The sequence below is a fragment of the Micromys minutus genome (genome assembly GCF_963924665.1).
Source record: "Micromys minutus genome assembly, chromosome: 22".
In the NCBI taxonomy this organism is placed as follows: domain Eukaryota; kingdom Metazoa; phylum Chordata; class Mammalia; order Rodentia; family Muridae; genus Micromys; species Micromys minutus.
In genome coordinates, this window is record NC_137957.1 from 1,969,988 (window position 1) to 1,985,283 (window position 15,296).

Below are 15,296 nucleotides of genomic sequence, written 5' to 3' on the forward strand. Positions count from 1 at the left end.
CCATCTTCCTATTGACCCATTCAGTAATTATGATTCCTGTAGTTCAGGGAGCACAAGGGTAGACCGTTCAGTCACTCCTGTGTCTCTGGGCTTGCATTAGATGAGGCACTCTGCAATTGTTCCCGAACCTTCTATGGGTTCTCTGGGTCCCCCAATTAAACTGACACAGGGCCCACTTGTGGCCTGTAGGAGATCCAAAGGCTTTCCTACCTAGGAGGCCCCTGCTGGGGACTGTGTCCTCCCAATAGGGCTCTGGAAGATGTGGCATTCCCCCAAAATCCTGTACTGCAGCTGCCTGCAGGGAACACTCCGACCTGATGAATGAATCTACACTTGGTCAGCTCCCCCTCCAACCCGATTCTCCTTGCAAAGCCAGCATTAAAACAAAACAAAAAACCCATCCATCAAGTAAATAAAAAAGCCAGCAAGACGACTGCATTTCGAGCCGGGCTTTTAGTGAGCTGGCTTGGCTCAAGATGGCAGGCTGTCTAAGCACCTGGCCAGGGTTGCAGAGTCCGTCAGGCCAGGGTCCTTCAGGGTTCCTGTCTGGGGCTAACCTGTCCTGATTGCCATGGTCTCCACTGCCACTTCAGAGATCCTCAGGGAACAATTCCTGAGGCTGAGATGCCACCAGCCTTAGACGCCCCTTCCTCAGACATCTGCCTTTTGTCCAAACTGTAGTCTGGTACTCTCTAGGTCACCCACTGGGCATGGCGCTTCAGGCTTTTTACTTCGGCCAGAGTGGGTGGGGACCTAACATTTGGGTGGCAATGTACGGCTCCATCCCACATCTGCCATTGTGTCTAGCCAGAATCTGAGCCATAATTGGAAGTATAATGAACACCCCAGTCTCAAGGGACCTCTGAGTGCCATGGACCCATGGTTGGTAGAATGTGTATATTCTTGCCTCTCCCCAGACCTCTGAGGAAGGAGCAGCTAGAACAAACCAGGGAGTGGAGGGAGGCGTCAAGGTGTCTCTGCCAAGAATGGGCCAACTCCGTGGGGGAAACTAAGGAAAGTGCTGGAAAGAGGACCAAGAGCTCCATGTCATAGGAGCGGGTACGGTCACATCTTGCCACCCGAGGGCACAGCAGCACGAGTTCTGGGGTGAGGTCAGTATTGGCACTCTTTGGAGCTGCGGTAGCAACAGCTCTGCTAAATCACATGGATTTTCTGGACCGTTAGGCAGGGCCATCAGTTAAAGGCAGCTTTCTGGAAGGTTCTGTTGGTACTTGGGCTGGATTTCAGGTTCCAGTTGGCAGTAGCCCCAGGACACTATGTAGAGGCTGAGTTTTGGACATTCATGAAGGACTGATGCTGATCCCCTTCCCCCCGCACCCCCCCCCCCGCGAATGGGGAATCTGCAGTCAGCCCCTCACATACCCCACCCCATTCCCCAGGCCCAAGTCCTCCCAACTGAGCCCCAGTGCCCCTCCCGGGGGGGGGGGGACAGAACAACTGAGGCATATTATTCTCAGTCCATCCTTTTAAAAAACCCTAGATCATAGCCCCATGGCAAGTATCTGTGCTACGGCTCCCTGGCGCGCATCACTTCGAGGGCCGCGTGATGATGCGAGTGGAGAAGTCGAACAGGTCCCGGTTGATCTTGCGCAGGCTCCGCACCTCCTCCTCCAGCTCAAACACACGTGCTGGCAGCATCTGGTTGCCTAGCATATTCTGTGGGGGGGGAGGGGGAGAGAGAGAGAGAGAGAGAGAGAGAGAGAGAGAGAGAGAGAGAGAGTGTGTGGGTGGGGCTGTTCTTGCCCGCCCACCCAGGGCCCGCCCACCACAGGACTAACCCCACCCACCTTCTCTAGATAGCCGGACAACACAGCCTGCATCCGTGCCAGGTGCTCCAGGTAGCTAGGCTCTTTGCCCTGTAAAGTAGTAGCACGGTCACCCCTGCTGGTCCTCGCCCTCCGAGGACCCACCCTCTACCGCAAAACCAGAGTCCAGGGCTGAGGGCCACGTGGGGACCTGTAGCATCTAGGTCAAGAAGGCTGTAGAACAGAAGGTAGATTGGGCTAATGCCCAGATCAGATCCAGCAAGGCGCACAGTGGGACTTCAGAGTGGGGCATGACAGCTGAGCTTGGACACTAGGACACTGTGGAGTGTGCAGACCTGGCTAAGAGCCCCATGGGAAGCACTGAAGACTGGCAGGGTGTCTCCTGACCGCAGTTGCCCCGGTGGGCAGTTCTTGCCACCCATCTACTCGTCAAAGAACCTAGTGACTCACTGAGAGCAAAAGAAGTCATCTGAGCACGTGAGGTGACACACAGTGGGACTTCAGACAAGAGCAGCAGCAATGACATGGGTAACAAGGGTTCTGAGGCTGTTAACATGACAGGCGGACCCACAGCAGGAGGAACTGGGGGGTGCTCTGGGACAGCAGCTGGGTGGGCCTACCTGCAGGTGGAGCCCTAGCTGCAGACGCAGGCCCCCGCCCTGGGCCTCATCTCCGTGCTCAGCACCCAGCAGGTGCTTGTTGAAGTGGGGCAGGGGCAGGCTGGGTCTGAACTCGGGGTTCAGCATGCTGGGCGGGGCCAGCATGATGACTGCATTGGTCACTGGGCCTGAGGGACACAAGAAGACAACATCAGGGCCTGGCGGCAGGACAGGGCCCTGACCTGTATCTGTGTGGCCATGCCGGCCGTGTGCACACCTTTGAGGGTGACGGTGCGCAAGCACTGCTTGCTCTTCACGTCCCACAGCCGTACGGACTCATCATGGGAGCCCGAGAGCAGAATGCTGCCGTCTGCTGACACCGACAGGCAAGTCACTTGGTTCCTGGGAGAGGGGACAGGGGTTGGGTGCTTCATGGTGGGGACTGTGCCGACCCCACCTGGAAGAGGTGACTACCTGTGTCCTTTGAAGACCTTCCCTTTGTTCTGCTCAGGCTGGAAGCTGTGCTCCCTCAGTCCGGGCTGTGGGTGGAGACAGGTTCTAAGTGTCTACTGTGCAGGGCAAAGGACTGTGGGTTCCCTCAGTCCCACAGGGCCACTCACCCAGCTGCACAGGTCCACCTGGAAGATGGAGCCATCGCTGCCTCCACAGAATATGTGGTGCTCGGCTAGGTCCATGGTCACAGACGTGATGCCCATGTCAAACAACACAGACAGCAGCAGGTCTCCTGAGGAGATGGCCCAGAGCTGCAGGGATAGGAAGCCTGGTGCTGTGGACATCAAGGCACACAGCCAAGTCGGGGAGCAGGGAGGGATGGGGACCCTGGCATCACATTGCCCAAAGTACCAGCCTCTGAACCCCCACAGAATCTCAGGCACCCCAGCTGCTGCAGGATTGCTGAAGATGCAAAGCACTAGCCAAGGAATATGTCTCCAATCCTGTCCTCAATCCCTGCACTCCTAGGAAGAGGCAAGGGGTCTGTGAGTTACAGGCCAGTCTAGTGTACACGCCAAGTTCCAAGCAAGCTGTGGCCACACAGAGAGACAGTCACAAACAAACAAACAAACAACTGTGTAAAACTAGAAGAGGGCTGGGGGTGGGGCACACTCAGCACTGGTACAGCAGATGCAAGGGCCTGGGCTCCATCTCTAGCACTGTGCCAATAACAAACAAACACCCCAAACACTCAAGGGCATCTGGCCACTGATGCGTGGACGAGTGGGAATTTCCAGCAGACAGGCTGGACAGTCCATCTCTGGGTGTCCTTGGTCGGGCATAGGGATTATGAGCTGTCTGGAATCCAGACAGCCAGGGCAAGGGGGAGGCAGTCTTCCTCCTTCCTAGCTGAGATCCAGTGGCTGCCAGGAATTCATGGGGTCCAGGTTGGGGATGCTACCTTCACGGTCTGGTCCAGTGAAGAAGTGGCCACCCGGGCCATGGGGCCCCCAAAGCCGCAGTGCAGGTCTGTGATTGGAAGCGTGTGCTGGGACCAGACATGTCTTGGGGCAAGGATCCTGGATGGGTCAGCCTGTAGCACACTGGGCACACAGTAACAGTGAGGCCATGTAAAAGCCCCTAGGCCTACCTCCCCAAGGCCCCAAGAATGGGGCACCCCAGCCTACTTCCTGCCCTGAGGCTCCATAGCCTTTCTGTGTAGATTTCTGGCACATGTCCTACCTGCAGAGGTTCCAGGCCAGCACTAGGCAGTCCTTGCCTGCAGAGACAAAATGGCTGCCATCACCTGTGAACTTCAGGCACGACACATCCTGGTAGTGACGGCTGAGGATGACCAGGAGGTTCCCAGTGGAGACCTGTGAGAGGCCAGGCACCAGTGGTCAGAGGCAACACAGACTATGCCAGCCCCTAAGAACCCCGTCTACCTGCCCCAGGGCCATTGGTAGATGGAGCCAGGAAGGCTGCAGACCCTCATCACTGTGCACCTGCCTAGCTCTGGCTGTGTCCTCAGTGTCTGATGATAATCCACAGAAAAGAATAGGACACCTACGTTTATCGAAAGGTAATCTAGAAGGATGTCTGAAGAGGCCCCTGCCAGCCCGGCTTGGGTGAGGCTCCAGTTCAGCACAGAGGGGCAATGGTGGAGGTGTTGTCCCATGGGTGAGGCTGAGACAGACACATGTGCCCTGAGTCTGAGGTCAGCCTCAAATGAGAACCTTGCAGAATACCAGAAAAAAAAAAAAGCAAAAACCCTCAGCAAGCAACAGGGTCCTGGCAGGGGGAGAACAGGCTGCAGCTGGAGTGCCTGTATCTGAGGCTGGCATTTAGACATTGCACCACATAACAGGGAAGGACTAGGGGCTGCAGGAGGGACAGAGTGGGGAGCCCAGGCCTGTACTAGGGAAAGGCTAGGCTTCAAGCCGAGGGGAGCTGAGTTTCCGTTGGGTGTCTGGGCTATCTAAGGGTGGGAAAAGAGAACATGGCTACCTACACACAACCCCTCAAAGAGACTGTGGGCCGCAATCATCAGTAGAACCCTAGGCCAAACAGGCTCCTGGGCACCACACAGATGTGAGCCCCTCACCCCAGAGAACGGGGAAATTCCCACACCAGTCTTAGCTCAAGAACCTGTGGACTGTGCAGTGCCCCCTGGTGGCCACAGCTCAGAAATCCTTAGAGACACAGCAGGAGGCACCAAGCTGGGCTTGGAGAGGCAAACAAACATCAGTCACCTGGGGAGAAGGAACCTCAACTGAGAAACTGCAGCCACCAGGCTGGCCTATGGGCCAGTGTGGGGAACTGTCTTGACTGAGTGATTGATCTGGGCCATCCACCTATAAATGATACCAGCCCTAGAAGGTAGTCCTGGGTTTCCTAAGAAAGCAAGCGAGGGCTGGAGGGGTAGTTCAGTGGTTAGAGCACTGGCTGTGTTTCCAGAGCCCTGGGTTTGATTCTCAGCATCCACAAAGGAGGATCACAGCCACCTGTAAACCAGGGGATCCTATATTTCTGACCTCCAAAGGGCACCAGATACATATATTGGCAAAACAACCAAATACACACAATTTAAAAATCCTGCATTCAGGGCCAGCATGGTCTACCAAGCAAGCTTCAGGACAGCCAGAGCTACACAGAGAAACCCTGTCTCAAAGGCTGAGACAAGTGAGTGCAGAGTTCCATCTCAAGCCACATATGAGCCAGGCACTGCTACCCAGCACTGGGGAAGTGGTACCAGGAGGGTGGTCTGGAATTCAAGGGTTAAATAATGAGTTCAAGGCCAGCCTGGGCTACATAAGACTCTATCTAAGAAAACAGAATCAAAAACCACGAAGGCTGGAGAGATGGCTCAGCGCACTGCCTGCTCTTCCAGAGGTCCTGAGTTCAGTTCCCAGCAACCACACTGCGGCTCACAACCATCTGTAATGGGATCCGATGCCCTCTTCTGGTGTGTCTAAACACAGCTGCAGAGTACTCATATAAAATAAATAAATCTTAAAAAAAAAAAAAAACAAAGGCCAGGGTTCTTCCTGGGTAAGGTGGTCGACACTCAAGCATTAAGACCCAGCATCTGATCTCCAGAACCTGAACCACCGACAGGCCGATGTGAGAATTCGAGGACACATGGAACAATAGGACTCTGTCCCACACAAGATGGGCGGCAAGGACAACAACTGAAGTTGTTCTCTGCACCTGTATGTAAACACCTACATACACAGCATGTGCACATGCACACAGTAGGTACACAAAACCCAAGCACAGGGGAGGTCTTGCTCCTTCCTCTGCACTACACCGGATCCCACTTCTCATGTCGTCTCACAAGACTTTCAAAATCAAGTGATCCCTGGCACAAAAGCAAAAGCGTCCAATTCCTTGGTGGATTCAGATGAAAACTGGTAATGAAATCAGGTACGACTCTAAAAGACACTGAGGAGAAGGGAGCTGGGTCTGCGAGGACTCACACAATGGCAAGACTGAGGGCTTATACTTAATTGTGGTCACTGATCGGTCCTACCAGTTGGATTTCAACAATTTTAACCTGGAGAGTTGCTCATGTCTAAATTAGGGTGTTTGTCCAGTAATGAAATTATGAACCTTAAAAAAAAAAAAAGAAAGAAAGAAAAAAAAAGAAAGGTCTCACATGTGCCCTTGGCACTGGTACACAGCAGCACAAATCATGTGGCCCCCTCCTGTGGGTAAACCCTGGCCTTGGTTTTCACCTAAGCCAGCTTCAGAATTGTGGGCTGAGAATGCTATTGGAGGTCCTGGGATGGTTTGGAGGAAGATGAAGCCAGGAGGCAGAAACATGGCTAACCTCAGCTCTGTGCCACCGACACCTTCCATCCATAAAGGCCAGCTTAGGACACAGCCTAGAACCTTTAGTCCTCAGGCTTACTCACTGCCAAGGTTAAGAGTCCCAACACAGAGCCAGGGAGCTGAGCTAACTAAAGGCTGAAGACTGACCTCTAGCTCTGCAGGGAGCGGCATCACGGTAAGGGTGCTAGTACCTTTAGTCCCTGACTGCGAGACAAAGGGGGCTGGATATCACTGGGCTTGTGATCGTTTTATTATTTTTGTTGTTGTTGAAATTTCATTTATTTTATATATATGAGTACACTGTAGCTGTCTTCAGACTCACAAGAAGAGGGTATTAGATCCCATTACAGATGGTTGTGAGCCACCATGTGGTTGCTGGGATCTGAACTCAGGACCCCTGGAAGAGCAGTCAGTGTTCTTATCTACTGAGTCATCTCTCAGGGCCCCCTGATAATTTTATTTTAAATTTCTTTATGGGTCTAGGGGTATTCTCCGGGGCCAGATGAAGGTGCTGAATTCCCTGGAGCTACAGACAGCTATGAGCCACTATGTGGGCACTGGGAACTAAACCTGTGTCCTATGTAAGAACAGACAATGTTCTTAACTTAGCTATCTCTCTCATTCAACAGACAGATTTTAAAAAATTCTTTATTTTTCAGGTTTATTTCCTTTATGAGTGTTTGCCTGGATGTGTGTGTGTGTGTGTGTGTGTGTATTAGGGGCATGTCTGGTGCCCAGTGAGGTCTAAAGAGGTGTCAAAATCCTTAGAGTTGAAGTTATGGATGGCTGTGAGCCATCATGAAGGTGCTAGGAATTGAACTCAGGTCCTCTGCAAGAGTAACAAGTGTTAATCACAGGAGCATTTCTCTTTGCTGTGGACCACGGATGTTAACTGATAAGTTGACTTCCCTCCATAGAAAATGCAAATGTAAACCAAATAGAAGCTTTCCTCTTCTGCATTGCTTTTGGTCAATGCTTTGCCAAAGGGAGTCAGGATCGAACACTGCTCCTTTCTAAGTTTTTTTCTTTGTTGTTCACAATAGCACTTGGACCACCAGTATGCTGAGCACTGTGCTACATCTCAGTCATGAATTAGGACCCTACAGACACGGTTCCATTTTCTGTTTCAAAAGTCTTGGGTAAGATTCCCAAAAGCACCTGCCTACCTCAGGTAAAACTGGACACCAAACAGTTTTACTCTCTAGTATTCCCAAGTGACACGTAACAGGCTGTTCCTACCTCCCACAGGTAGATGCTCTCTGCGATTCCTGCCAGGACATACAAGCCGTTAGGTGCTGTAGTCAGACAGGTGACAGGCCCAGGACACATGATTTTCTGTTGAAGCTGGTCCTAGGGACACAGGATACAAGACAAACTCGTGAGTATCAGGATAGAGACAATGTAAGTGTAAACTATTAAGAGAGCAAGAAAAAGGAGGTTGGGGAGGTAGACTGCCTAAGTGAGGGTTGGGGGTGCGGCTTCGGGTTAGAACATCTGCTTAGAAAGCCCCAGTGAAATGCAGGGTCGGGGCTCAGTAGCAGGAATCCTACTGGACAAGAAGGAAGCTGTGTTCTAGAAACGTTAAGAACCAAAAAGATCCCAGGCCTCAGTCAGTCCTGATAGAGAACCTCGGCTCTTTACGAAGGTAACAAAAGCCTTCTCTGCCTGTGGCTCCTCAAGATCTCTGGTCTGCCATGCTGCAGAAAAGCATGACTTCTAACGAACCCTATTTTCTCTTATGCATAAAAATTAACGTCCCTTATACTACAAGTGTGCAAAAGCTGATAATTCGCCATAGATCTTCATCTGAGCATGCGCGCAGAAATCTCAGGGCGCCTTAGCGCCAAATCCGTAGAGGGGGAAAAAACCCTCGGCCTCCAAGTACGCCCGTATCACACAGCCACCCCAGGATCGCCGGGACCCTAACCCTGGTGTTCCCGGTACACTCGGCTGCCCCGCGGACGCTGAGGCCCCGCACCTTGCGCTGCAGCTCCCAAGCGCAGATGTAGTTCTTGCCCTGCTGCGCCGCCAGCAGGTACTCGCCATTGAGTAGTGCCAAGCCCCGCGGTCCAGCTTGGCCTCCTCGATAAGTGAGCAGGTTGGCTCCCGAATGGAGCTCCCACACCACGCAGCTCCATAGCGGCGCAGTGGAGTCTGTACACACTACCACTTCCATGGGCGCCGCCATTTTGCCCTTCCAGCCCCGCCCCCGAATCCCATCACCCTTAGCGAGGCTGTTAAGATGGCTTCTGGCCGACTAGCGGCGAACTGGAGAGCCTACGCATGCGCAGTAGCTTCACCGAACCGAAGAGGCGGAGTCGATTGTCTGACGTTTACTGGTTCCAGGAGGCCAAGAGAGACATTTATTCACTTTAGGCGGGGCTAACATGCGCATGCGTACACAGTTCGCTGCTATGGGGCGGAGCTAGTCGCCGGTGTCACGGTTTCTTCTAGAGTAGCGTTCAAAGGGCGGAGCCGCACGACCTGCACATGCGTACAAGGGGAGGGGGAACTTGGATTCTTGCACATGCGTAGAACCCTGGGGGCCCTGGCCACTCAGCGCAGGTGTATTATCTCTGTTTTGCTGAAGAAGCTCTTGCTACCTGTTTTGGGGGTTTGTCTTTCTTTTGTTTTTTTCTTTCTTTCTTTTTTTGTTCCGAGACAATGTCTCTCTTGTGCTGGGATTAAAGCCTTGAGCCTCCACCGCCGGAGAGCTTATAAGTTTTCACATTATTGTTTCTGCTGTTTTGACTCAAATGATCTAAATTACTGTTTTGTTTTCTACTTGAGCCACTCTTGTCCTTGAACTCGTGGCAATTAACCCTCCTCAGCTTCTTGCGTGTTGAGATGAAACACCTATGTCATCACAGCGTTTTCTTTTTGTTATATTTTGGGTTTTTTTTTTTTTTTTTTTTTTTTGAGACAGGGTTTCTCTGTGTACCCAAGGCTGTCCTGGGACTCATTCTGTAGACCAGGCTGGCCTCCAACTCAGAGAGTCCACCTACCTCTGCCTTGGATTAAATGTTTGGTCCACCACTGCCCAGCTGACCGGTTTACTTCTTAAACTTTGTTTTCCAGCAAAAATACAAACCACTGACCTTTATATTTTTACACCAAATGAAGCTAGTTACTTACTGCATGTAAAATCAGGCTACATAGTCTGGCCGAGGCGTATTAGTGATTAAACTCTTACCGATCGACCCACATCCTTATCGATTGGCCTTTTGGCCTTTCCTCTTTTGAGTCATAAATTTCACATTTGTATTTGGTTCACTCAGTGTAGACCCAACAAGCCAATCTCTAGCCAAGTAACCTTTAGCCTGGAGTCACAGCTGCTGGTCATAGGCCAGGTCTAAAACCAAGTGTCCCCTCCCTCCCTCCGCATTCAAGTGAGGAATTTTGCAGCCGGTAATGTGGACACCAGCGCGCTGCGCCAGCCGGGGTGGCAGGGCTGGACGCAGGGTGAGGTTGTGAGCTGGGTCTAACAGCAGCTGTCGGGCCTGTGAAGGGAACAAGGTTGCACGCGGGGTGCAAACCTTGGATTCCGCGACCCCGCGACTCCAGGCCAGAAAGAGAGGAAACCAGTTTTAAGTGAGGCGTGCTCCCCAGTTTGGCCACAAGATGGCAGGCGCGAGCTGGGGAGACAGGGAAGACTCAGTAGGTGATGCTCAAGAGAAGGCACCCACCCACTTTGAGCAAGAAACTCAGGAACAAGGTGCTGTCCAGGGGCACGACAGGTCTTGGAGCAGGATGGAGAATGTGGCACTGCATTTGAAAGCGTTGGAGGTGACAGCTTGTGTATTACTTTATTATGCGAGAAAGAGAATTCAACCCCCAAGACTGAATTAAGCTCAGGTTGTTCTTAAACACCAGATACTCCTGCCTCAACTTCCTGAGTACTAGGATGCAGCTACTTTTAATGCTCAGCATAAGAGGAATGGGAGGTTGTCAAGGTGGCTTAGTGGGTTAGAGAACTTGCTGTTCTTGCAGGGTACCTGGGTTCCGTTTCCAGCATCCACTCCAGGGTGGTTCACAATCACCAGGACCCAACACCTTTGGCAAAGCCTGGGTTGTGTCCTCAGCACGGGGTGGGGGGTGTAGGGGGATATGTGTGCTAAAGGCTAACTTGGGGGCTTGAACTTGGGTGCCAAGTTCCACTTGTCAAGACTGAATTGGTGGGTGAGGCCCTTGTAGGAATCCAGACTGATGGTTCCTTGCACCCCTGCCCCCCACATCAACCCTGTGGTTGAAGGGTACAGCCTTTTCTGACCTGGAAGCTTAGACTCCATTCTAGGGTGCTGAGCAGGGCTCACTGGCCAGCTGCTGGGGTGGGCTCCCCCGCAGCAGGCCTTCCCTTGACCAGACAGACTCTGATGTTAGAGGTCAGCCTGCCCCCAGCCCAGCCTCTAGAATGAGGACAGTCCAGTTGTGTCAGCTATAAGAACAAAAGCATTCGAGACCACCCAGTTGCCAGACCTCTGAAAAAATGGAGGGAACATCACATGATTGGGGAAGCCACATCAGGGGAAACTGAGGCACAAACACACTTATCCCCCATATAGTAGCCCCAATGTCTCCAGCCAGTGCCTACCTACCTCCTGAGTCTTTCTCCCCTGTGGAATCAGGGGTAGCCACCATCTGGGGACTCCTCTGGGAAAAAGGATGACAGTGACTCCACCACAGGAGGGGGTGTCCAGCTGACTTCGTTGGTTCTGCCGGTCAGAGTAGTTTTGTGGGTCACTGGATGGAATGTGCTGCAGAGGCTCTGAGGCTATTTCACAGAGCTGTGCAGCCTCAGGCCACTCAGTTCCCTCTCTGATGCTCTTTGGCCAAGGAGAGAAAGCAGCAGGACCAGCCAAGCCAGTTTCCCTGAAAGAATGTTTTATTTATTTATGAATAAATAAAGAGCAAGCCCTTATACCCGGAGTCGGGTGTTGGAGGAAAGTGGATGACATCCTTCCTTGGGTAGGATGTAAAATGCTGGTTTCAGGAACTAGTAGGAACCAGCCAGTGCCATTCTCAGTTCTGTCACCAACCTGGGGAGGGACTAGCCTGGGCCAGCCTTGCTTAGGGCAGGCAGGATGAGCATCAGGTGACCAAGGTCTAGGCCTGTCCAGCTGCCCTCATTTACCTTGAGTCATGCAGTCTCCAGAGTCCCCTGCATGAGGCTGACTTTCGGGAACGCTCTCTCCACTCAAAGTCTGGAGCCGTTACTGCAGGTGCCCACTGAGGCACACCACAGCTGGAAGTGGCCAAGCCGGGTGTGGCAGCACATGCCTTTGATTACAGCTCTTTGGAGGCTGAGGCAGGAGCATTCTGAGCCTTCGAGCTGGAGGCAAGGGTCCTGGTCTCTAAGACGCTACCAGGAGCTTTGGTCCCTGGGTGATCGGTGGTGGAGTTGGTTGACTTTAGAGGGCTCCACCTGGCTGCTGGGCCAGGGTGGGGGGTATGTCACATGTAATTAGCCCAGGGGACAAGGATGAGATGATGATGTCCCAGGGTGAGCTGAGGGTAAGGACAGAAAGGAATGCTTCACAGATGGGAGGCAGCAGGGGACAGCCTGTGCAAAGGTCCTGAGACAGGTCATGGGTGTGGCTTACGCAGTTAGTTCCAGCTTCTGGGAGGCGGAGGCATGCCGAGCTTTGTGCTGTGAATTCTGGGCCAGCCAGGACTTCGTAGTGAGTCCCTGTCCCTAAAGAATATGTTCAATGTATATTGTATGAAATTCTCAGATAGTAAAGTTGGGTTTTTTTGTTTGGTTGGTTTTTGTTTTCTTTTAAGTAAGAAAGGAAACAGTAGCTAGACAGGAATGCTACCATGCCCCCTCCATGCTAGGAGCTCAGTCCCACAGGGTGGAAGGGGAGAACCAACTTCCAAAACTTGTCCTCCCACATCCACGGGGATCGTACACAGCATCCACCCCCCACAGACATGAATTGAAAAGGAAAAAGCAAGCAGTAGGCAGAGTCTCCTCCACACACGCCACACAGGAGCTTCACAAGTCTCGCCAACCATTCCTGTCCCTAGAGAGCCACTTTTAATATGTCCCGTGGGGTCCCCTCCACACACCAAACAACCAAAAAAAACCCCACTCTTTCACACAAGTGTCTCAACGCTTTAATCTCACTGATTTGCAGGGTTACAATCCCATTAAATATTTCTGAGGTTTAAATACAATTCACAATAAGGTCATAAAATGTAAACTTTCAGTGTTGTTTTTTTTTAATTTCAAAAGAAATCACACTCCCTCCATTGTTATCTGTCTGAGTTTTCCTGTTAATGGCTGGATTTTCCTGAATATTCCGCACAGCTGTGACCATCGTAGGCTGCAGCCTGAGCAGGAACTGACCACAGAGGCCTGACCAGAGGTAGAAAACAGTTTCTTTTTTTTTTTTAAATCTTTTTTCTTTTAATTATTTTTTTAAAATCCACTTTTTTTTTTTTTTCATTTTACCTGAGTTTGTGTGCAATCCCCACGATGCCGGACAAGCCCCTCCCACCCATAAGAAACTGAAAAGTTCACATGTTCCTAACAAAACAGCTCAGCTCACATTTACCCAGAAGGAAAAATAAAATCCACAAAAGTCAAACTTATGTAGGGGTGGGGAAAAACCAAGTGTGTAAAAGTGATTAAAATGAAAGAAAAAAAAGACTGTACAGATATATAACCCTCAGAAAACATTAACCCAGCTGTCCCCAAACCCCACCCACTGCAGCCGGACAGACAGACAGAAACACAGCCTGGTGGCCAGCGTAAGGGCTACCAGGAAGGTTCTAGAAGCAGCCTGTGCCTGCCCTCCCACACTTTGCCCTGAGTTTGGGTGTCTCACCTGCTCCCACACCAAGCCCTGAGGTAACAGGTGGACAGTGCCGACCCCAGCTCTGTCCCCACACCCAGTCTGCCTGAGTGCCAACTGAACCCCATGCCAAGGGCTAATGGGGCAGAGATCAGACCATGGAGGGCTGCTGAGTGTGTCCAGCAGAGGGCAGCCCCCACTACAATCACAGAGCCGTGGGGGGCAAGCTCCCCTGAGTTAGGATGTGGTGCTTTCTGGCCACTCACAGCCCGCAATCCAAGTGGACCCCAGGCTCCCACTGCTGGGCACTGAGAAGGTGGGCCAGAGAAGTGGGTGACCCGCGTGCATTTTTTTTCTTTTTGGCATCAAAAGACCTGAGGTAGAAAGAAATTTGCCTTGGATGTGCCCACCAAGGCGACCCCCCTCAGATAGACCCCACTAGGGACACAGGAGGCTGGCTGCTATATCCCTGAGCCAGTCACCCATGGAGGCGGACTTTGGACAGGGTTGTCAGAAGGGAACAAGGACCCCTCAACACCCATGACCAGGAATGATTGTGCGGCTAAGACAGTAGCCCCAAAATGGGGCAGGCAGAAGCTTCCAGAAGGAAAAGTTGAGATCCCCCTCCCTTCCAAATGGGCAGCACCCCCTCCTGGAAGGATGGGAGGGGTGTGTTGATAACCTGAGACTGGACGGAAGACGGTTTGATCCCCACAGTAGACAAGGCGTCATGAGGAACACGCGGGTTCCCGCTCCCGTCTCTGCGTACGCTCCAGTCCCAGCCCAGGAAAACCCAGCACTGCCCACTTGGGATCGGAGACCAGGCTGAGCCCAGGACTGGTTCCAAAATCCAGCAGAGAGAATGCATAAGGCCTCGGCCAAATGATATGAAAGGATCTCACCGTGTAGTCCTGGGTAGCCTGGAATTAGCTGTAAGACCAGGCTGGCCTACTCACAGTGCTGGGATTAAAGGTATGTGCCGCTGCCCTAGCCTCGGCTTATTTTGCTTCTTTGAGACAAGGTTTCAAGTAGCTCAGGCTAGCCTCAACCTCCAGATGTAGCCAAGGATGACCTTGAACGCTCTCTCTCCTCTCTCTATCCCCTTGCCTCATCCTCCTAAGAGCTGGGATATACTAAGAAGTGTGTCTTACCATGCCCAGTTTGGCTGGCCAATGGGATAGAGACAGCAGGGTCCTTAAAGGTTGATTACTGTCACATTCAGGTGTTTTCCCAGCAAGGGGACTGACTAAGGCAGGAAGAGAGACGGAACACGGGAGGCTGTATCTCAAGCCTGAATTCTTGCCCTGAGCTAGGCCTGTTGCACGGGAATCCAGCACCTTCATCCCTGAGACACACGGGGACATTGCATTCCATGTGCTCCCCTACCCGTTTCTCGAACATTCTGTGTCCCAGGTAAACAATATCCAGGTTCCTGAATGAGTGGAGGCAGTGGGCGGGGCCAGTCTGACAACTGTGAAAACTGCTGACATCCAGCATCTCCTGGCTGAGCCAGGGGCACCGCAGGACACAGAGGCTCTGGGGTGACAGGGGTGGGGACCGAACATGGCTGGTATTTTGCTTTTTTTTTTTTTTTAAGTCTGTTTCCCTGAATGAACACAAATATATAGATATACAGATAGACTCTTTCTAAGATCCAATCCCTGCTCTCAAGAATAAAATAGAATATTTACAAAATCAGAACCCCCCCACCTTAAAAAATGTGTCTGAATGTTGAGATCTTGTTTTAAAAATAAAAGAAAAATTCATAGCTTCCAAAGTTGGTTTTCCCAAAAGCAATCATGGTTAAAGACCAAGGGGGAAAAAAG

General features: G+C 51.9%; 1 protein-coding gene across 1 annotated transcript; it reads right to left on the bottom strand.

The window, feature by feature from the left end:
* Positions 1-1,389: 1,389 nt before the first annotated feature.
* WDR18 (WD repeat domain 18) lies at positions 1,390-8,879 on the bottom strand. The gene is made up of 10 exons (XM_080935252.1): positions 8,652-8,879; positions 7,913-8,023; positions 4,082-4,215; positions 3,801-3,942; positions 3,007-3,150; positions 2,861-2,925; positions 2,664-2,788; positions 2,408-2,574; positions 1,809-1,877; positions 1,390-1,677 (listed from the first exon to the last, which is right to left on the bottom strand). Exons 1-10 carry the CDS (start codon positions 8,859-8,861, stop codon positions 1,549-1,551), a joined length of 1,296 nt encoding a protein of 431 aa, XP_080791378.1. The 5' UTR covers positions 8,862-8,879; the 3' UTR covers positions 1,390-1,548.
* Positions 8,880-15,296: the final 6,417 nt, after the last annotated feature.

Excerpts from the sequence above, each read along its gene's own strand:
- WDR18 (XM_080935252.1), bottom strand. The coding sequence starts at position 8,861 with ATGGCGGCGCCCATGGAAGTGGTAGTGTGTACAGACTCCACTGCGCCG. Across the intron at positions 3,943-4,081 it reads CTGGCCTGGAACCTCTGCAG|TGTGCTACAGGCTGACCCAT; the intron begins GTAGGACATGTG and ends CTGTGTGCCCAG. Across the intron at positions 1,878-2,407 it reads AGCTAGGGCTCCACCTGCAG|GGCAAAGAGCCTAGCTACCT; the intron begins GTAGGCCCACCC and ends ACTACTTTACAG.